This window comes from Schistocerca gregaria, chromosome 2 (genome assembly GCF_023897955.1).
Source record: "Schistocerca gregaria isolate iqSchGreg1 chromosome 2, iqSchGreg1.2, whole genome shotgun sequence".
NCBI classification, from domain to species: Eukaryota; Metazoa; Arthropoda; class Insecta; order Orthoptera; family Acrididae; genus Schistocerca; species Schistocerca gregaria.
Genome location: NC_064921.1, coordinates 748,027,353 through 748,050,807, shown reverse-complemented (window position 1 = coordinate 748,050,807; position 23,455 = coordinate 748,027,353). Strand labels below are relative to the sequence as shown.

Here is a 23,455-nt window from a genome sequence, read left to right as displayed (position 1 = left end):
GTATCTCCCATTTCATCTTCATCTACATCCTCTTCCATTTCCATAATATTGTCCTCAAGTACATCGCCCTTGTATAGACCCTCTATATACTCCTTCGACCTTTCTGCTTTCCCTTCTTTGCTTAGAACTGGGTTTCCATCTGTGCTCTTGATGTTCATACAAGTGGTTCTCTTATCTCCAAAGGTCTCTTTAATTTTCCTGTAGGCAGTATCTATCTTACCCCTAGTGAGATAAGCCTCTACATCCTTACATTTGTCCTCTAGCCATCCCTGCTTAGCCATTTTGTACTTCCTGTCGAACTCATTTTTGAGACGTCTGTATTCCTTTTTGCCTGCTTCATTTGCTGCATTTTTATATTTTCTCCTTTCATCAATTAAATTCAACATTTCTTCTGCTACCCAAGGATTTCTACTATCCCTCGTCCTTTTACCTACTTGATCGTCTGCTGCCTTCACTACTTCATCCCTCAAAGCTACCCATTCTTCTTCCACTGTATTTCTTTCCCCCATTCCTGTCAATTGTTCCCTTATGCTCTCCCTGAAACTGTGTACAACCTCTGGTTCTTTTAGTTTATCCAGGTCCCATCGCCTTAAATTCCCACCTTTTTGCAGTTTCTTCAGTTTTAATCTACAAGTCATAACCAATAGATTGTGGCCAGTGTCCACATCTGCCCCTGGAAATGTCTTATAATTTAAAACCTTGTTTCTAAATCTCTGTCTTACCATTATATAAGCTATCTGAAACCTGTCCATATCTTCAGGCTTCTTACATGTGTACAACCTTCTTTTATGATTCTTGAACCAAGTGTTAGCTATGATTAAGTTGTGCTCTGTGCAAAATTCTACCAGGCAGGATCCTCTTTCATTTCTTAGCTCCAGTCCATATTCACCTACTATGTTTCCTTCTCTCCCTTTTCCTACTACCGAATTCCAGTCACCCATGACTATTAAATTTTCATCTCCCTTCACTATCTGAATAATTTCTTTTATTTCATTATACATTTGTTCAATTTCTTCGACATCTGCAGAGCTAGTTGGCATATAAACTTGTACTGCTGTATTACTGATTCGTATCTTTTTTGGAAAAATGTTTATATTTGTATTATTCTTATGGTGAAGAGAATACTGCATATGATTCACATTTCATCAGGTTCCTATTAGCAACCATTTCTTCTCACAGGTAGGAAAAAATTCAGAACGTAGAGTTGGCCATATTGACAAACATCCTAAGCAGTTCTGCCAGTCGGATTTTCATAGTACATTGAAATTCTGCTACATTTGAAGATGAACAATATGGAATTTGTATTTACTTCATTGGATAATGTATGAAAATGCAGTGGTTGAAACTCAGGGCGGAGAAAAAAAGCTCGTCTCCCACTTTTTTTTTTTTTTTAATTTTTTTGCTGACGCAGAGGTTTTGGTGCCAGTATTTATCTTTGTGCCTACAAAGCATGCCTGTGTAGCGCTGCATATATTCGATGGCAGAAGTTAGTTGTGGCGGCACCTATCAACATTTTCAGAACTTTCCCTTGCTTTGCACTCGATTCTAAGTCACAAGCAGTTTTTTGGATTACAAAAACCGGAAAAAAAGTGCGGCTTAGATTCGAGTAAATACGGTACATAAGAGCTGACTGCTACTTTCAAACATGACTGTCAACATTGGTGAGAGTTTCATATATATTTTTAAATAATTTTCTTTCACAGAGGTTTGAGACTGGATTATTTTACGTTTGCAACCTTTACGCTCTGTAAAATTTTCTCAGATATTAATATTTGTATGGAGAACATTACTGAGTAGGGTTGTAGAGAGAATCACAGCTGTTGGGTCCTTCAAATATATGGATATCATTGTTAATTGGAATAATAAAATGGAAGAGTTGATAATAGTCTGAACAGAGATGGATGTTTGCAATGAATACACTATTTACCAATAATCTGGTAACCAGAATATTCAAACTCCGATTTATAAGACAATTATGTGACTGGTCTTAATATGTGGAGAGCTGAGACATTGACACTGAACAAGAAGGTGGAGAGTAATATTATTTCCTTTGAAGCCAGGGTATTAAGGAAGAAAATTTTACCAATATCTCGGCATGAAAGTTTCAGAAAATGATGTGATTGTGAGAAATAAGGAGCAGGAAAACTGAATGGGTGGCACATGTACTGAAAAGGGAAGAAGGATATTAAAAATAGTAGGAAAGCCATAAAAAGGAGAAACCTTAGAAGACCACAGAGTTGAAGTGACAAGATAGAGTCAGGGAAGATCTGGATGCCCTGGGAGTTCACAAGAACATGGCCAGAAACATACCATACTGAAAGAGGCTATAAAATGTGAATGCGAGTATGAATTGCTTCATAAATGTGTATATTTTAGATGTTTTTACTACATTTGTTTCTAATGTTCATGTTGAAAAACAGAAAGTAGTGGGGGAAGCAGTTTCATTACTACATAAAAATACAGTTAAAATGAAACATCATTTAATTAGTAGAGAGATGTGATTATATCTTGAAAAATGTTAACAAACTGATACATTCTCATTGATGTATCAAATAAATACAACAGAATCTCATATTTTATGTTTCATTGTTAATTAAAATTAGGCTGGTTGTGTTTACAGGTAATATCTCAGACTGAACATCAGGATGACGAGCATTCTTTAGCCCAGCTACATGTGATGAGAGCATTTGTTGGTTGTGTACGGAGTTGGTTGAGTCAAAAGCAACCGTTGGCCCAAAGGGAAGAAATTCCCTCTGATCGAAAGAGACTAAAGCCTGTGAGCCTTGTAACAGAACTGCTGGAATACAAACAGAACAAGCACCAATGCCTAGAAGAAGAACCAGAGACCCTCAGCATGGATGAAATAGGAAAAAGATTTGCTGCAGAAGCAACAGCATCTCAAGAACAAGAGGTAAGTAGCAGTGCTGCATCTACATGTCAGAGCTCACATTAAATGAAGAATAGTAAAGCTTATCTTGAACAACCACAACCATCTGTTATTAAATACATGGGTAATTAGGACTCTGCAACATTAATTAGAGGTCAGGAATAGGATCTGGATTCTGACAGCATAGTTGAACATGGTTCCAGTGTTCCTTTTTATTAACAAAACATATAATTGCAACTGACACCTCCCCCCCCCCTCCCCCCTCCCCCATGAACCACGGTCCTTGCCACTGGTGGGGAGGCTTGTGTGCCTCGGCGATACAGATAGATGTACTGTAGGTACATCCACAGTGTAGGGGTATCTGTTGCGAGCGAGACAAACGTGTGGGTCCTGAAGAGGGGCAGCAGCCTTTTCAGTAGTTGCAGGGGCAACAGCCGGGATGATTGATCAGGTCTAGCAACATTAACCAAAATGACCTTGCTGTGCTGGTACTGTGAACAGCTGGAAGCAAGGGGAAACTACAGCCGTAATTTTTTTCCAAGGGCATGCAGCTTTACTATATGGTTAAATGTTGATGGTGTCCTCTTGGATAAAATATTCCGGAGGTAAAATAGTTCCCCATTCAGATCTCCGGGCGCGGACTGCTCAGGAGGACTTCGTTACTAGGAGAAAGAAAACTGGGGTTCTAAGGATCAGACCATGGAATGTTAGATTCCTTAATTGGGCAGGTAGATTAGAAAGTTTAAAAAGGGAAAAGGATAGACAAAGTTAGTTATAGCGTGAATTAATGAAGTTCGGTGGCAGGAGGAACAAGACTTCTGGTCAGGTGAATGTGGTATTATAACAGGGTGTATACAACCTGGGAAATCCAGGAAAAACCCAGAATTTTTTCATCTGGGAGAAAACCGGGAAAAACACGAGAATTTTTTGAAATTCCAGGAATTTTTCGTTGTTTCTGTTTTCAGTTAAATTTTTGTAATTTTGACTGGTAATACCTGATCCTGTAGCAAAGACTTTTACTGTATCCTGCTACTGGGGAATAATACTGGCAAACAAAACATAAACGAAACAAAAAAAAAAAATTAATAAAACTTCAGTTGCAAAGGAAATGTGCCAGTTACAACAAAATACTATTTTGCGCACAAGTGTTTACAAACAGCAAAAACATGTCAACAGCCATAGGGTGAAGACTGTAATATTGCATAACAATGAATTGCTTTCTATGGGCATGGTATCACAACTGTTTACATTAGGTTTGTTTGAGCAGTTGCCCGTGGGCTCATGCGCATGCACAGTTGACTCACATATGAGCAGTACCTTATCCCGCTTCTGGCTAATTGAGGTGTGGATGTTAGCTGTATCGGCAATAACAGCAAGCAGCCAGATGCTAACAAGAAAATTTTTTTTCTGGCATGCCCTAGATGCCAGATTCACGCATGCACAGAGTTGTCTGGGTTGTAGTGGGGATGGGAGGGGAGGGGGCTAGTCTCCACGTGACCCGTGTTTACATTAAGTGATTTCACTGTTTCCTCTGCATTTACAGCTCCCATGTCAAATGATAACAAAACAGATTTCTGTGGCCACGAGCTATCAACTGAATTAAAATAGATTCACATAATTAAGAAAGGCAAAAATACGTTATTAGTTTTCAATTTTCTGATTTTGTTTTAATTCCACATTTTTGGCAGTCAAGCATTAATCGCCTTGCAGAACAGTGGAATGATTTTTGTCAGTTTATTGCTGAAATTTGGTTTACTAATCTTTTCTGCTGAGACACTTAATTTATTCGAAACAGAAGTGCTTCATTCCACAGTATTGCCTAGTTCCAATTGTTCGCTGAATTTCAAGTGCACATTTCCATCTTCTGCCGTGTGTGGCATTACGTGATAATAAAGAACCAAACAAGAGATAGTGCAGTACTGGTACTGCAAGAAAATGTACATCCCAGGCATCACACTGAAAAGCTTAGTATCAGGTGGGGCCTACTTCATTGTGAATCTGGACAAACCAATATGCACTTCAAGCCGAATTATGCATTTTAGTTTGGTTTACGAAATTGGAGTATCCTCTTATTCCCTTGTTTCTTTTGTGGTATAATGAAAGATCTCTTAATGCATTATACATATGAACATGCGGGCTTCTTACTTCACCCCAGCTGTGCATGTGCATAATGCCTGTTTTCTGGTACTCTGTGGCATCTGCAGAAATGAACCTATTTCTAACAGTCTCGGGAAAGTATTGCGAATGGTGGTTTGAAAAGCATTACTTTCAATAGTAAATTTCCATTTATTCAAGACAACTTACATTATTTGTGATAATGTGGGATGAATTTCTTAAATCACAGAGTGTTTGACAAACAAAACTTAATACTTTGAGGACAAGCCACTTAGAAGAATTTCAAGTCCAGAAGGCCAGACATTTATGTCATTATTTTAAATTTACTGACACATTTGTATGATGTATCTGAAAGTATAACACACACAAAGAAAACGATAGATATTACATTTGAAAGCTTAGCTTTTCTTGTAGCTACACTATGTACTTTGCGTGTTAGCACTGCTTCAGAGTGCTCTTGCTATTGGCTGACTACAAAACATGTCCTATGTTCTGAATATCAGCTGGCAAGAAGTAATTGACCTACAAAAGGGCACTCCAATCTCGATTTCAACACCCCAGAAACTGCCATGCTGTGTTTGGTGGAATTCGAATTTATACTTTCATAATACAATAATATGCAGCATATATGTTGCTATGCATCAAAGGTCTTTCAAAAACTACTCTCCATTTTTTCATCAAAGGCCTTTCCAAAACTTCTCTTCCTACTCCTCCCCCCCCCCCCCCAAAGTTCTAGGAAGCTCTATGTCAGTGTATAAAACAATACCCATTCAAAGGATTGATAAGTTTTATGGTTCCAAGGGAAAATCTACAGAAAGCCCACTGTCACTTAGCACAGAAAAAATGTATTTTCGCCCAGGAAAAAGTATATTTTTTAACCGGGATATCCCAGTTTGATTTAGCATCAAATTATTTTCCACAAGCCACGAACTTATTTCATAAACTACATTATTTGATAATGTTTCAATATTACACACAAAATCCTTCACTACCAAGCTGGTGTCATCAGCAAACAGAAATATTTTTGAATCACCTGTAACACTAGAAGGCATATCATTTATGTAAATAAGAAACAGCAGTGATCCCAGCACCGACCCTTGGGGAACGCCCCATTTAAGAGTGCCCCATTGGGACTGAACGTCACTACCACTCTCAATATTGCGGAGAATTACCTTCTGCTTTCTGTTCTTAAAGTAAGAGGTGAACCAATTGTAAGCTACTCCCCTTACTCCATAATGGTCCAACTTCTGCAGTAATATTTTGTGGTCAACACAGTCGAAAGCCTTCGTTAAATCAAAGAAAACACCTAACGTTCGCAACCTTTTATTTAATCCGTCCAAAACCTCACAGAGAAAAGAGACTATAGCATTTTCAATTGTTAAGCCATTTCTAAAACCAAACTGTACATTTGACAGCAAATTATGTGAATTTAAATGCTCCAGTAACCTTGTATATACAACCCTCTCGATAACTTTAGCAAACACCAATGGCATAGAAATAGGTCTATAATTGTCAACATTATCCCTGTCTCCCTTTTTATAAAGTGGCTTCACTACAGAGTACTTTAATCGGTCAGGAAACCAACCACTCCTAAAGGAAAAGTTACAGATATGGCTAAGTACTGGGCTAACATACATGGAACAATACTTCAGTATTCTGCTAGATACCCCATCATATCCATGAGAGTTCTTGATCTTTAGTGATTTAATTATTAACTCAGTCTCCCTCTTGTCAGTATCATGGAGGAGCATTTCAGGTAACAGTCTCGGAACACTTTTTTCTACGAGCGCTATATGATTCCCTGTTGGGACTAGGTTTCTATTTAGTTCACCTGCTATATTCAGAAAGTGAATATTAAATACTGTACATATATGCGACTTATCAGTAACACGGACATTCCCACTATGCACTGATTCTATATCCTCGACCTGTCTCTGCAGACCAGCCACTTCCTTTACGACTGACCATATGGTTTTAATTTTATCCTGAGACTTAGCTATTCTATCTGCATACCACATACTTTTTGCCTTCCTAATAACTTTTTTAAGCACCTTACAATACGGTTTGTAATGGGCTGATTTAGATTGTGACTGTTTCTAACGTTTTGATATAATTGCCACTTTGTTCTACAAGATATTCTTATCCCTTTAGTCAGCCACCCAGGCTGCCTGTTTGTGCTAGTACCCTGTTTAGATTGTTCTAACGGAAAGCAACTTTCAAAGAGCACGACAAAAGTCTTGAGGAAAGCATTATATTTATCGTCTACTGTATCAGCACTATAAACATCTTGCCACTCTTGTTCCTTGATAAGGTTTACAAAAGTCTCTACAGCAACTGGATCAGCTTTCCTAAAATGTTGGTAACTATATTTAACATGTGTTGCAGCACAAAAATCTTTTAGACTTAAAATTTGTGCATCATGATCTGAAGGGCCATTCACCTTTTTGCTAACAGAATGCCCTTCTAGTAATGAGGAATGAACAAAAATGTTGTCTGTGGTTGTTCTACTGTTCCCTTGCACCCTCGTTGGAATGAATACGGTTTGCATAAGATTATATGAATTAAGGAGGTCTACCAGCATTCTTTTCCTTGCACAATCACTTATACAATTAATATTAAAGTCACCACATATAACTAACTTTTTGTATTTCCTATAAAGTGAACCAAGAACCTCCTCTAGCTTTAGCAAAAATGTTGTGAAATTGGAGTCTGGGGATCTATAAATAACAACAGTAAGAAGTTTAGCTCCACTAAATTTAACCACACCTGCACAACATCAAACACCTTTTCAGTGCAGTACTTTGAAACATCAATTGACTCAAATGGGATACCGTTTTTCACATACATGGCTACTCCCCCACACCGCAAAGAGCTCCTAGAAAAGCTGCCAGCCAGCCTGTATCCTGGTAAAGGAAGCCTCTGAATTATCTCCTTATTTAAGCAGTGTTCAGATATACCAATAATTTCAGAGTCAACATCTATAAGCAGTTCACAGACTTTATCTCTAATACCCTGTATACTTTGATGAAATATACTAATACCCTCATTAATCGGATACGAAAGCTTTGTCGAAAGTGATTTCTTTGTTAGAAAGACTTCCCTTAAGCAGGAATACCTATCAGCTGACTTCAATCTAAAAAAGGTACAGCTCTAACACCCACAACTACCGGAATTTTCCCATGAGTGATCCCACCACCCCCACCTATGCTGGCACCTATAAGTTTTGCCAACCTCCCCTTTCCATACCTGTTGAGGTGCAGGCCACATCTAGTGAAACCCGTCCTGCTGATAGACTCCGCCGACACCACTGAAATGTGACTCATGCCTTCTGTCATCAGCGCACCCCCAAGTCTCATGTTATTACGCCTGACGGCTGTATTAAGATGAGGCCGATCGTGACACTGAAACAGTTCCACGAAATGCAGATTCGTGTTGCCAGTCTGAGTGGCTATCTTTTCCAGGTCACCATCTATGTCATACTCCCCATCCCTATCAATACTATTACCAGCCCCACCCACAATCGCTACCTGATCCTCTTTAGTAAAATCCCTACATAACCCCCCTATGTTAACAGTCACCTGAGCCAATCCTGAATTAGGCGTCACAATGCTGGTGACCTGGTACTCACTCCCCAAAACTTCCTGCAACTGCTGGCCTACACCTCTGCCATGAGAACTACCTAACAGCAGAACCTTCTTCTTTCTCTTAAACTTCGCAACTGTCCTAGCCACCGTGACTGTTGAGGTCTGCTGTATACTTCCTACATGTACAACTACTAGAGATTCCTCTCCATTACACTCTGACAGCTGGTCATATCTATTACAAACACCAATAGTAAAACTATCCGAAAATCTCCTCCTCCTAGCAGATCTCTTGCCAACAGCTAGCTCCCATTCCCCAACCCCCTTCTCCCTCCTCATCCTATCTAGCTCCTCTTGTGCGTTTTTCAACTGCACCTGAAGGGCACAGATCGTACACTCCTGCTCCTCTATCAACTTACTCTTGCTACATAACCTGCAGTTCCAGGAGGGGATCTCACCAGAATGCCCACTGGCTTCCCCACTGCATTCCCCCCAGTGAAAATACTTCGAACAAGTCTCACACCGCAATCCACTACTCACGAACCTACGGCAAAGCCTACACTTCTCACTCATGGTAAAATTTTACAGTTATTGAAACAAGAAAACAACTTTATCTAAGTTCCGCTACTACAATAAGATGATGTTAAAAACTGACTACAATAATCACAAACTTGCTCTACAAGGGAAGTAACTACTGTTATTGACAGTATTAATCAACAACAAATGAGAATATAACAAAATACTAACACAGAAAAAAAATCAAACGTCTAATGACACAGTAACGAAACTGAAAGCAGTTCGCAAAAATTTCTTCTGAAGTTATTTCACCGGTAAACACTAAGAACACCGGTTGAAGACTACTAAAGTTCCTAAATAAACTACTATACACAAACAATTAATTAGTACTTAGCTTTCGATGCGCCGCTACAGCTGCAACTGATCAGCACAGAATGTAAACACGGGTAAGAGGTTAAGTTGCTCGATATGAAACACTCAGAAATATCAGGTCACAACACAAGAAAGACAGAGGTGAATGAAGAAACCACTAATAAGTCACTTACATAGTAAATATTATCACAAAAACCATTAAAATATACATCTGAAACCTAAAAATAGATGAACACTTAGAGGGCAATCTCACACGCAGTCATGCGCTTATGACGTCAAGTGTAATGTGCTGCAAATACATAGAAAGAAAGATCCCTTATCATTTAGCTATAATATAGCAGGTCAGCAACTGGATGCAGTTAATTCCATAAATGATCTGGGAGTACGCATTAGGAGTGATTTAAAATGGAATGATCATATAAAGTTGATCGTCAGTAAATCAGATGCCAGACTGAGATTCATTGGAAGACTCCTAAGGAAATGCAATCCGAAAACAAAGGAAGTAGGTTACAGTACACTTGTTCGCCCACTGCTTGAATACTGCTCAGCAGTGTGGGATCCGTACTGGATGGGGTTGATAGAAGAGGTAGAGAAGATCCAATGGAGAGCAGCGTGCTTTGTTACAGGATCATTTAGTAACCGCGAAAGTGTTATGGAGATGATAGATAAACTCCAGTGGAAGACTCTGCAGGAGAGACGCTCAGTAGCTCGGTACTGGTTTTTGTTGAAGTTTCACCAAGGAGTCAAGCAGTATATTGCTCCCTGCTACGTATATCTCGCGAAGAGACCATGAGGATAAAATCAGAGAGATTAAAGCCCACACAGAGGCAATCCTCCTTTCCACCAACAATTACGAGACGAATAGAAGGGAGAACCGATAGAGGTACTCAAGGTACCCTCCGCCACACACCATCAGGTGGCTTGTGGAGTATGGATGTAGATGTAGAAGTACTGAATAGAATTGGGGAGAAGAGGAATTTGTGGCACAACTTGACTAGAAGAAGGGATTGGTTGGTATGGCACATCTTGAGGCATCAAGGGATCACCAGTTTAGCACTGGAGGGAAGCGTGGAGGATAAAAATTGCAGAAATCAAGAGATGAATACACTAAGCAGATTCCGAAGGATGTAGGCTGCAGGATGTAGGTTTGGGGGATGAGGAAGCTTGCACAGGGTAGAGTAGCATGCTTGGAGTGCTGCATCAAACCAGTCTCTGGACTGAAAACAACAACAACAACATCATCATCAACAACAACAATTGCAACTGCAGCAGACAATAAAGGACGATCAATAAATTTTAATTTGTGCGTGTTGTTGTAGCATATATGCAACATAATGTAACTTCAACGCCTGTATATAATCACCGACATGTAGGTAGAGGGATTAGTGGGGTATAACGTCTTTCTGATGTATGTGTGATACATGTGTAGATGTGAACTATGCCAATGTTATTACCAAATGCTTCCAAATAGACCAGTGTGCTGTTATTCTTTTCTGGGTTGTGTAAGGACAGGCAGTGATAGACATCCATTGGAAAATGTAGAATTTGTGTGGGGGAGCATGTCTGTTAAAAACGACTGTTTTGGCATGGTGCGCCAAGTTTGGTGGTAACACACCTTCCCATATACCAAATGTTATAACACAGAAGTTGTGCCAAGACAAGTAGGAGACACTTGAGCACCTGCCTTATAGTCCTGAACTCTCTCCATGTGATTATCACTTCTTTCAGTCCCTTAAAAAAGGCCATGAATGGTCGAAGACTTCTTCACGCAACAGGTCGTGGTATTTTAACAAGTTCTTATATTCAACATGGCTTACTGGTGGGATGATTGCTTCAATGCTGATAACAATTTTGCCTGCTTGGCATACTGATTCTGGATTGTACGGCCTTCAAAAGGAAACTTTTTGAAAGCCTCTTATAGCATAAATTCGAAACAGGTACATCTGCACTATTTTTCTAAATTTTGTACAGTTCTGTTAGTGATCACAGCTGTATTTATCATGCATCATTCATCATATCTTCATGTGTTAACCACACTTTAGAGTTTTTTCACTATTACATTTTTAATATGATTTTGACCCTGTTTACAATTGATACCTGTATGTTGTAAGAGAGCTGCAGAAGCTTTATACCACCTTCAGTTTACAAAGAAAGCAATCATAAAAAATACGTCTGAGATTTGTAGATGGAACAGCCCCACACTGTTCTTCTACAGTATGTTTAGAGTGTCACTCTCCCTGTGACCAGTGTTGTTCACTATGTGGACATTAAGCACATCCTTTGTAGGAATAATAGCATTGGGACCCAAAGATGCTGTCAATATGTTGCGCACACTGAGGTTGTTTGTAAGTACAGATAAGTTTATGTTGGAGACCCGTTGATACAGGCCTAAGAAAGCACAAGCAACACATATGGATCTCTTAACGTAAGACAGCCCATGTCCTAGCTAAGCTACCACTTACCTTCCTAAGGAAGTTATGAGAGGAAATAAAAATAGTTGGACAGTCCGCCAAAATTAATCATGATGATGATTGCAAGCTTTAGTCATCTTGGGTACCAGCAGTAGCTGGCTAAAGGACAGACTGCACCTACGAAACTGCCTCATAAAGTTTGGTTTCAAACCATAGTAAGAAACCCATTGCAATAACACATCTTAACCATCACCAAATTGCGAAGTAGGACAACGTCATAACAGCAACTCCTTCCTAATTTGCCAGTATGCGCCTGTAAAATTATGTATACAACCTTTGTTTCACTCTGCCCTATTTCTAACATCCAATCAAAGAATGGTTATTATTACATCCTGTTAAGCAGTTATAAAGATGGGAGAGAAATCAGTACATTGCCCCATTAGTATTATATGCTCTGATGTAGCCCACCAGCAACAGTGACCAAAATGCTGATTAATATTTGCTTTATAATTTTTTGTGTGGCACGTGGAACATGATGATGCGAAATCCACATCTGTAGTAATTACTTGGAATCGAATAAGAGCACCATTCATACTTTTATTTTCTGTTACCATAATTGGTTCCGGCCACCAAGACCATTTTCAAGTGGTTGTCTGGACAATATTGAAAAACAAGGTATGGTGCTATAAGTTATATGAAAAAGAAACTAACAGTGAACATTGTCAGACCAATCATGGTAAATAAATAATGTTGTATAACAACTCTTCCACAATTAAGAATGTGACATACGAGGCGTATTCCTAAACTAAGGTCTGGTGACCAATATTTAACTGATGGTAAGCATGAATGGGGTTTCATGCGTGCAGCAGTGTCTACCGAATATTTCGGAAACTACTGCAGCATTGGTTTGATTCAGTAGTTGTTTGCCAATCAGTGAAAGCAGATCAAAATGGCTGATACAATAGTAGATCCCACCAGTTGTGAAGAGTGTGGTGTGATTGTATTTTTGCCAGCAAAAGGATCTTCAGCTGCTTGAAATCCATTGTGAGTTATGCCTTTTGTGGCCCTGAAAAATGAGTGACAAAAAAGTTTGAAAATGGTGTCGAGATTTTCAAAATGGCTGTACAAATATTCACGATGAACAGCAGAGTGGCAGACCCAGTATAAATTCTGACAATGTCATTGCTCAAGTGAAGCAAAAAATTCAAAGTGATCAGTGATTGACGATTAGTGGTCTGGCAAACAAATTCCAAAATGTTGCTGGACCCTCGATGTACACATTTGGCACTTAACAGCTTGGATATCAGAAACTGTGTGTGAGGTGGATTCCAAAAATGCTCACTGATCAGCACAAAGAGCAAAGGATGCATACTGCACAACAGTGTTTGGACTGCTATAGAGAAGATGGAGAAGAGTTGTTTTCCCATATTGTTACAGGTGACGAGACACAGGTATCGTACACCAGTGCGGGATCAAAACAACAGTCAATGCAGTGGTGCCATTCAAGTTCATCCAAACCAAAAAAGCTTAAGTGATCTCTGTTCTTGATGTGAAAAATGATGGTACCAGTTTTGGGGATGAAAAGAGTGTCCTTTTGATTGATTTCATGGACCATGGGTCAACATTTTCAGGTGACGTACACTGTGGAATGCTAATCAGACTGAGACATGCCGTCTAAACTTGATGCCATGGGAAACTGTGGTCTAGCATTGTCCTCATTCATGGCAACGCTGTCAAAACCAAGAATATTCATGATTTTCATTGTGAATGATTTGAGCACTGTCCATACAGTCCCAACCTTGCAGCAAGCAGCTATTTCCTCGTCTTTCCTTTGAAGAAGTGGCTGGGGGGACAATGATTTCAAAATGATGGTGAACTCAAGACCGACATTACCAACTGGTTCAGTTCCCATGCAGCAGACTTCTATGCAGAGGGGTTAAAGAAGCTGGTGCAGTATTACATATAATATAGATGTGAATGGCAATTGATGGAGAAGTATATATTTAGAAAAATATTACTGTCAGTAAAACCTTTTCTCATGAGCTTATTTTTTTTTTTTTTTTTTTTTTTTTTTTTTTTTTTTTTTTTTTTTTTTGACCAAATGGACCTCAGTTTCGGAATATGCCTTATATGTAACATGAACTGACAAACCTAGCGTCATGGAAGTGCACAGACGGACTGGTGAGACATCATGCTTATCTGGTGAGTATTTCTTGCTCAGCATATGTGCAGGCTAAACATCAAAATTTTATTCCTGTTGAATCTCTTGCTATGATGTTACGATTGCTTGACTCGTTGGATTGGGCTCAGGTGATGTGTAGATATTGCCTTCAGGCTGCTGCAGAGAAAATTATTTCATAACAAGTCCAGCCAACATGTTTTCAGCCCGCGGTGTTGTTGGTGGCCCAGTTCCAGGATGAGCCAACTGTGGGATTGACCCACTTTCTCATAGAAAGCACAGGTGAGACATGTGAAGAGGCAGTGCTTAAACAGGGGAGGGGTAGGTTACAGGACTGCCTGTAAATGGCAGGACCTCATATCGTTTAAACACCATGCCTCTATTCAAGAATGTGTTTGCTGATTCCTCTTGTTCGGCATCGCTGGCTTTCCAAGCTCGTCACATAATAATAATAATAATAATAATAATAATAATAATAATAGTCTCTTTACTCCCGTGAAGATAGGCTCTTAAGTTCTTGTTATATGTGTTACTAACTTAATTGTGGCCAAGTTATTATACAAGATTATTTATTTTACCATGCCATTTTCATGATGTTTGTAGATGAGTTGTTATACATTATTTGTTTCACAATGCTTGTTCTGAGAATGTTTTTTGTTACTTTCTTTTTCGTATTGTACAACTTATTACACTCTGCTGCCCCCCACCCTCAACCTCAATAAAGTTCATATAACCTCTAGAAAATGGCCTCTGTGGCCAAAACTGGTCTGGTGATTGAAAATAAAAATGCAATTAGTGCCGTTGTTTGATTCCAGATATTTACTTTGTTGAAATCACAGAATACACCTGGAATATCTGTTACAGTTGCATAATTCAAGTCTCTTTTTCAATTTCCTTTTCTTCTCCCCTTGCTTCCTAGTTTATCTTATGTTTCTTAATTTCTTCTGCTGTGCCTCATTGTTGGTCCTGTCCATAGTGTTGGAACCATTGACAAGAGGTATATTGGTGTCCTTTTTACTCAGAATTTCCAATGGATGGTTGTAAGGAAAGTCATATCTTTCTATGATTCTAGCATCATCTTGATTTCTCTGTTGATGGCAGCTCATTTGGTCAAAGGCATAATAAATGACATGAGGCAGTGGTCATTTTGGATTCTTGATACAATAAAAATCAAAATGTTTGATCTTACTGTTCTGTACACTGGCCACTGTGTTTGATGACTTGAATGTTGCCAGAAGTTACTTAGATAGTGCATCTAACAAGAAAAAAAATTCTTTTGATTCTCCTGAAACCTAAAATTTCAATGTGGGGGATTTGGATTAATATTTTATTTTCCTACATAATTGTGTGCAGCATTGTATGAGTAGCTGGAGGCGTCTTGTCTCTTAATTGGCTACTGCTTCTCTATAATTTTATTCTTTCGGTTTTACTTTTCTCTGTTTATACCTATTTTTGTCTCATTTATGCATCTATATGTTCATTCCTTACAACTGACTTCTCAGTTTTCATCAAATTCATCTTTAAATATTGTTTATTGCTGGCATATAAAATTTTATTTTACTTTTGTCCTGTGCCAGTTTCTCTCATTCAAGGCATTGCCCTGAATAATCTCATTTAATTGTAGTGACATCTTCAGTGAGCTAATTACACTTCATAACTCTAAGAAGAGTGTAGTTCACTTCTTTTTTCCATTGGTTTTCAACCTGTTGTATTACATGTTGTTTTTTGCATTAAGTCAATTTTTGGACTAGAAACTGCATGTAATGTCTACTAAATGTATTATTGTTTTCTGACTCACAGTTTTGTGGTGTTAAAATCCAAGAGGCTTTCTCTGTTGATAATGGAACTTTGTATAGAGTGATATTTTAAGTTGTGACTAAATGAAATCAGGGTGGTTTGATAACATGTCTCAGAAAACCTGTTCTCATCCTATGTTGTTTGCTTTCAGGATTATAATGATTCATCAGAAGATCACCAAAAGCGTCTTCCACCACATGTTGCTGCTGTGCGGGAGGTGTTAAGCCGATGCCTTCATACACTTCCACGATCTCGTGCTCCTCGCCATCAGGTTATTTCACTGGAAACTCTGACTGATGGGGTGCATTGTCTGAGGACACATTCCAGCACCTTGCTGAGATTGACACACAAGATATGGGAGGCTATGGCACCTCTCTTTCGAAGTCCAGACCCATTGGTTCTCGCAAGATGTTTTACTCTGCTTTGTGCTCTTGCATGCACCTCAGGTGACTTCCTGCGCTCCAGATGCATAAAGTAGGACATATATCTGCATAATAAACATTCAATATTTTAGATGTTATTGTCTTTCTGATAGTGTGATAAATGTGTTTAATAAGATGTGTAAGTTATTTGGTAATTCATGGTCAGATTTTTGTAATTTACACTTCATTAAGGTTTGTGGGCATCATTACTGTACTATTTAAGAAGCTGCATCTACAGTAATCAGCCAATGAAATGGATTCGCAATATCTTCGTAGTGAGATTCATGAATAAGATGTATGAAAACTTCTTAATAGAAGACGTAAGAGTAATTTTGGTGATCAAACAGTTGACAGATGCACTGCTGGTTCATAGTGTCCAACAGTCACAATATCTCGGCCAAGATCCTGGTTTATTCATACTCCATCACGTGATTCTTGGACAAACAGTGCACTGTGACTGCCAACATGTTGCGATAGACGTCCAAAAAAGGAACATTTTCATAATTTTATACTTCCACCATATATTTAACATCAGATTGAAGAGAATTATCATGTTCTCAGAAATATTTTAGAGAATCTACTCCATGTAGCCAGATCACACATATTTCATTAACATATATTGAAAAACAAGCAGGTTTTAAAGTTGCCCTCTCAGTGGTCTCTCATGCAAATTCTCCATGAATTAATTAGCAACTATATGTGATAATAAATTCCATTTAGCTACTTCATCAGTCTCTTCAAAATATCTTTTCAGAAAATAAAACAAAATAGGTTAAAGGTAGCATGTAACAACAAAATAGTTTCATTTCTACATACAACTGTCCATTGATTAAGCTCAAGGACACTTGAAATGGAACCTGAGTAAAAAGAGGTACATCATCTGAACTTACGAGCAGATCTGAAGGACACAGGCTAAAGATTTCAGGTACCAAATAAATTCTCCAAAGTTGAAAATATGATATTAATTGTTAGTGAAAGGACAAAGAAGGGGGATGCATTGAAGGTACTGATAATAAGACTCAGCGGTGTCCTCATTTTTGCGGGTCTTTGTAAAACTACTGTCTTGCGCAGTGGCAACACCAGGACAGAGTTTCCATAGCACTTCTATGACAGAAATCTCTGATTCAAAAGTGAAATGGTCTTCCATTTCATTTCTTTGGGTGTATCATATCTTGCTGAATTTGAGAATTGGCTGCAAACCCAACATTAATAATGTGAATCATTATGCAAGTAAAGCCTATGTAGATACTTCCTTTGTTTACATTGCTGCAGTCACATCTCAGTAGTTTCCTTATGATGACTTATGCTTAGTAAGTAAGTTAAATGGTGCATGCAGTGGGGCATGTGCTACATATACATTGTGCAACAAATTTATAAATATTTTAACATGTTTTATGTTTTCTAATGTAAAAAAGGATGTGCTATTGTTACTTCATCCTCTTAGACGGTTGATTCCCACCCCCCCTACCCCCCACCCCTCCACACCCCGCCCCTTAAGTAGCCTGCATTTTTGCATAGGGTTTAAGCTATATGTGTACCAAATTACTTCAAAATCGGTTTAGTTGCTTGGTTGTTAAAATGCAACACACACATTTAATAATATTAGTATGGAAAGATGTATTAAACGCCCTGGGGATTGCATATGCTTTTATTGGGCAGGAGACCCTTTCGGTATGTTCTGCCACTTGGTGCAAGATTTATTTTTTTTATGCCACTTTGGCAACTTGTGCATCAGTGAGGATAAAATGGTGATGACAATACATATGCCTGAACCACCCAGGAATCAAACCCAGCATCCCATGACTGAGAGTCAGCATGATTCTTTTTTTTCTTTTTTTTTTCTTAATCTGTGTCCTTTAAAGTACATTTTACATTTTTCCTCCTTTAATCTTAGTTCTGGAAATTAAATCTCTTAATGTTGAAGTGGGGAAAAAATAGAACAAAGGAAAAATTAAAATAAGTCCTTTTTTCAAGGTTCTGGTGTTTGTCCTGGTCCAGTAAAGACGTTTAACATCCCAAGAGTGTTGTCGGTCCTCACTGAATTCTACCTTTTATGCTTGATCAAAGCAAACCAAGACTAATGGGATAAAAACTTTTGGAACTCTTCAGACGAGTTTCTGGCGCACCTTTGTTGCGTGATCCAGTGTTGCTGTTACAGATAATATTGGTAGTCTAATATGTCCAGAGTAACTGTGCTAATCAATTAGTGAGTGAAACGCGCCATGTACCAAGCATATGACTGGTGTTTTGTCCAGTGGAACATGTACCACTCAGGTTGGAAAATGACATTCACGCCGTTTGTGGTAGGGCTCATTCTGGTAATTAAAACAAATTTCTTCCTTCTCCACTACTAAATTGCATTTTCATCTGCGCAAATGAATGTATGTGCGAGAGTATCCTGTAATTGATACTTTCTACAGAGAGGATCTGGTATTAGATTTTTTGCGACTTCATTCTAGTTGGAACCTTTCCTATAGATTTGACATCTGACAGTAGGAATTTTTGATGAATATTTCACCAAACTCTGCTCCAGTCTGTTGATGGATAATTCCTGTGAAGTGGCTGTACTGTTGGGTGCTAAAACACTTGTTTATATAAAAAAAAAGATGTGGTGGAGGGTTGTTCCCCCCCCCCCCCCCCCAAACTGTCACTTGCTACAATGAAATAAGACTGCATATAATGTGGCAGGGATTTTCTATTGGGCATGAATGTTGGTGATGACATGTTGACAGGACCACAAGACTGTAAGCTGTTGATGCATACCAGTAGCCCGGGTTCGATTCCCGGCGGGGTCAGGGGTTTTCTCTGCCTCGTGATGGCTGGGTGTTGTGTGATGTCCTTAGGTTAGTTAGGTTTAAGTAGTTCTAAGTTCTAGGGGACTGATGACCATAGATGTTAAGTCCCATAGAGCTCAGAGCCATTTGAACCATTTTTGAACCATACCAGTAGTTTTACTACAACGAGTCATAGTAATGGTGATGGCCCAAAAATTAAATGTGACGTTTCTATTAAGCAGTGTTAAACTGACAGAGAAAGAAAATAAATAATTTGTAATTCAGTTCAGCACAAATTTTACAATATTTGAACATGCAGTAACATCAGCTGCCATCATATGTCTGCCTGTCACCTGGAGCTGCATTTGCATATCATAATCAAATGCAGGCTCATTACAAACTTCCCATATTCTACACACAAAATCATGATGTCTCTCTTTTCATTGTACAGTATTTAAATGATGATGCTGTTGTGAGCCCGCAGACATCTCAGAAGGATTAATGTCACTGTTTTTGTGACTTCTTGTCTGCAGATGAGTGTGATGACATTGGTCATGTGTCATAACCAGATTTTATGTGGAGTCACTGGTCCCACAGTGACAATTACAGCAACAGATTATTGAACTTGGAAATTACCTTGAATAAATATACGTGGTACATTTCATAAATAGTGCACAGATTGGTATTACTGTGGATTGTTTGATGCAGCAACAATGAAAATTATGTCTGATGTAGTTGGGAGCTTGAAGAAGAAGCTGTGTACTCTAACATAAAATTGGTGAGAGGTGGAAATGGACCATGCATGGATCTTGGAAACTGTGAATATTGAAGACCAAAGGTCGTACATCAAGATCGGAACTTTACATGGCAAAAACCTGACAAACATCTACAGTGCATTAAGTGAAGGTTGTGGTGAGTTTACAGTGGACTTTAGTACAGTTTCACATTGGGTTAGTCATTTTCATAGTGCTTGTATGAGCATAGGCGATAATCCGAGACCTGGAAGGCCAAGAGCATCATCAGATGAACGAATTGTGAAACTTGCGGCAGATGCTCTTGAAGAACAATGCAGTGCGAACTCTCTGAAGCCACAGGAAGTCCCCCAACAGCAGTATTCTGTATTCTGACAAATGATTTGAAGAAGAGAGAAATTTTTGCAGGATGGGTCCTACACTATCTGACTGCTGAATGAAGCAAAAGTGCCTGGACATTGTGATCTTGATCAAAGAATGATTTGACCACGAAGGTGGAGGATTCTTATGTTGCATTGTCACTACTGATGAAACGTGTTGAATTGTCGCTATTGATGAAATGTGGATTGTAGACTTCAAACTGGAGTTGAACTCGCAGTCCAATGAGTGGAGAGCTTCAGACTCTCCATATCAAAAAAACTTTCGATGGCTTTAATTGAAGCTCAAGCAAATGATGATTTTTTGCTTACAACCTCCAAGGAATCATCATAACAGCTTGAGTCCCATGTGGGGCAAGTGTCACAACAATGTGTTAATGTATCTTCAAGCAAAACCTGTGCAGAAAAATGCACAAAACCTGACCTCAGTTGCTCGAGGTTGGGCCATTCATTCTCCATGACAGTGCTTACCTGCATATTAGCAGTGTTATAGCCAAAAAACTGTGTGAATACAGATGGGAAGTGTTGCCTCATCCTTTCTACATCCTCGACATGAGTCCACCAGACTTTGACTTGTTCCCAAAATTGGAAAAACCTATGTGTGGATGTCATTATCTTTCTCTGGAAGAGCTTTCTTTGCCATTACCCAAGCCATTCGAGAGATGAACAGAAATTGTGTCCTGGATGGAATAATAGGGCTTCTGAGATGTTGGGATTCAGTCATAGAGAAGCGGGGAGACTATATTGAAGGACTGTGAAGAAATATTGAAATAAATAAATAAATGTGTGCATAAAAAAAATCAGTGTGCATAATTTATGGAATGTTCCTAGTATATGTAAAACTGATCTCAAGTTCTTGTTCCAATTGGATGCAATGCACTAAAAGATGTGTTCTGCCTTGACTTACTGTTGGTGTTGATGGGGTAGTAAGAATAACAAGAAAACTGCTGTATTGTCATTTCAGATTAGCACTACCTCCACTGTTCGAGTTTTTACGTCGCTCTGCCCACAATAGCACACTGCAAGACAGTGCAAGTGCATATCGCTTCACGCAGGCATATAAGTTACAGCTCTGCCTTCTGCAAGGCATGGGAGGTCTAGCTGCAGCACTGACCATGAGTGGCCGCCCACTGAGAGACCTTGTGGCTGTGTGCGCCCCTTACCTCTCTTCTCAGCAGCCTCGTCCTCTGCAGGTGAGACCTGATTATAAAATGGTTGTCTTGTTTTGAAGTATCAGTGTTTTATAGTAAATGGTTGAAAAGTTTGTCATCAAATCAATTTTATGTATATAAGATTCAGATGCAAAAATCAAAGTTAAAAATTGTTGTGACTTTAAACACATCACATGCGTGTGCATTTGCGATTTACTGCCTCATTCTTCAGACTGTGTAGAAATGAGAAGGAAAAAATGAAGAGTTCAAAGGTTAACATTGTAGCTTCAGTTTTTATTGTAAATAAGTGGAGACAGGTATCAATATACTTCTCATTGAAGTACACACAAAGCTGAAGCAGTGATGCTGCCAGGAGTTGCACAATGTGATGAGTATTCTAACTGCATAAGATCTGGAGACAATAGACATATATTTGAGAGTTTAGTCATATGAAACAATTTGGCCTTTCGTAAGGAATGCTATGTTGAGTCTGGAAACTGTTGTGATGAGATGTAAAAAGTAAGAATTAATTTCATTTGTTATATCCATAAAGAATTCAACATGTATTTTTTGTATTACTGTACAGTTATTTGTAATTGAAAAAGTTCTCTGTAAAGACTGCTTGACATGAAATATGAATACTAAATTTGGGAAGTATGGAGTCCAAGTTAGCAGCTGTTGTAAGTGATGGCTGACTGTGAATGAAATCCAGTGTCAAGTAGTAAGCAAGGAACACCTTTCTGTGTGTGTGTGTGTGTGTGTGTGTGTGTGTGTGTGTGTGTGTGTGTGTGTGTGTGTGTGTGTTTTCAGCAAATCTCACACCAGTAGGGAGGCTGCAGATGGCATGGGTTGTGAAGCAGTGATTGAACTCGAGCTTGTTCTCCCAACAGTTGGTCAACACTGTTCTTGTCCATAGTTTGACGGTACATTCATTCACGTGGACATCTGGTTGGTGGTGATGCTCCCAAAAAATGCTGTGCAGAAATTGCAGCAGAGCTGGTATATGATGGGTGGTTTCACAGGTGGTCCTTCCTTGAAGGATGTGTGGACTGTGGAGGTTTTGTACCTCAGTGTTTCACAGGAATATGACCCCTTTGGTGAGGCTTGGGAGTGGGAGTGGCATGGGATGATGGTGGTAGGCTGGATGGGCAGCATAATACCGCTCCAGGAGTGGTGGGAAGGTTCATGCGTAAGATATCCATTGTTTCCAGATATGATGATATAAGAGCCCTAGCAAATGACATGGTTCAGTTGCTCCCATCCTTGGTGGTACTGGATGATGATAGGAGTGCTTCTTTGCAGTGGCTCTTGGAGGTGGTGGGGGGACTGAAATCAGTCTGTACACCAAATGTGCAATAAGTTGTTACTTTCTGAATTATCTTCTAACAATTTCACAGTGTTACCCTCTCTTTTTTAAAGAAGTTACTATGCATTAATTATGTGCACAGAATTTGATTAATAACTGATACTCTCTCCACTGCTACATTTCTAATTACCCACAATTCTTTACAAAGCAGTACTTCACATCATTGTAATGGAAATGTTGTTGAGCTGTTGATGGGCAAATAGACGGAATTCTTTTATATTATGCTTAATAATATCCTTAGTCTGTGCTTCATCTTTGTATCATCATATCTGGAAATGAGCACTACGTTCTTTGTGCCGTTCACAGTGAGGTATTCTGCTGCCCACCCAATCTACTCAACATCCTAGTCGATCATTATGTCACATACACTCCCAACATCTTGGCATGTGTGTCATATTCCTGTGGAAGACCCAGACACAAGACCTGTGTGATATACCCATCTAAAACATCCTACTCTAGTTTATCCTATGCTGTCAGAGGCAGGGCCACCTGTGAAAGCATTTGTGTCACATACCATTTCAACTGCAATTTTTGCACAGCTTCTTTTTTTTTTTTGCGTGACCACCACGTAGGTGTCCTCCTGAATGAATGACCAACACAAAACTGTGGTCAAGACCACCCAGTGATAGAACACACTGTTGAGCACAACATGATTGATTTCATTGTCTGTTTCAAAACTCGTGTCAACTGGATCCTGTGTTAGCATTTTAGCAAACTTTGAAAATGCTCTGTTTTTGCTAATACTTGTAATGTAC

The 23,455-nt window shown here is 39.0% G+C and overlaps 1 protein-coding gene across 2 annotated transcripts in view; it reads left to right on the top strand.

Annotated features, from left to right (window-relative positions):
• Window positions 1-23,455, top strand: part of LOC126334925 (TELO2-interacting protein 1 homolog) — a 139,203-nt gene that overhangs the window by 106,271 nt on the left and 9,477 nt on the right. For both annotated transcript variants that reach the window (XM_049997647.1, XM_049997646.1), the window contains exons 12-14: window positions 2,621-2,911; window positions 16,010-16,332; window positions 21,148-21,376. In XM_049997647.1, coding sequence (XP_049853604.1) covers window positions 2,621-2,911; window positions 16,010-16,332; window positions 21,148-21,376 — 843 coding nt within the window. The remainder of the gene's footprint in view (window positions 1-2,620; window positions 2,912-16,009; window positions 16,333-21,147; window positions 21,377-23,455) is intronic.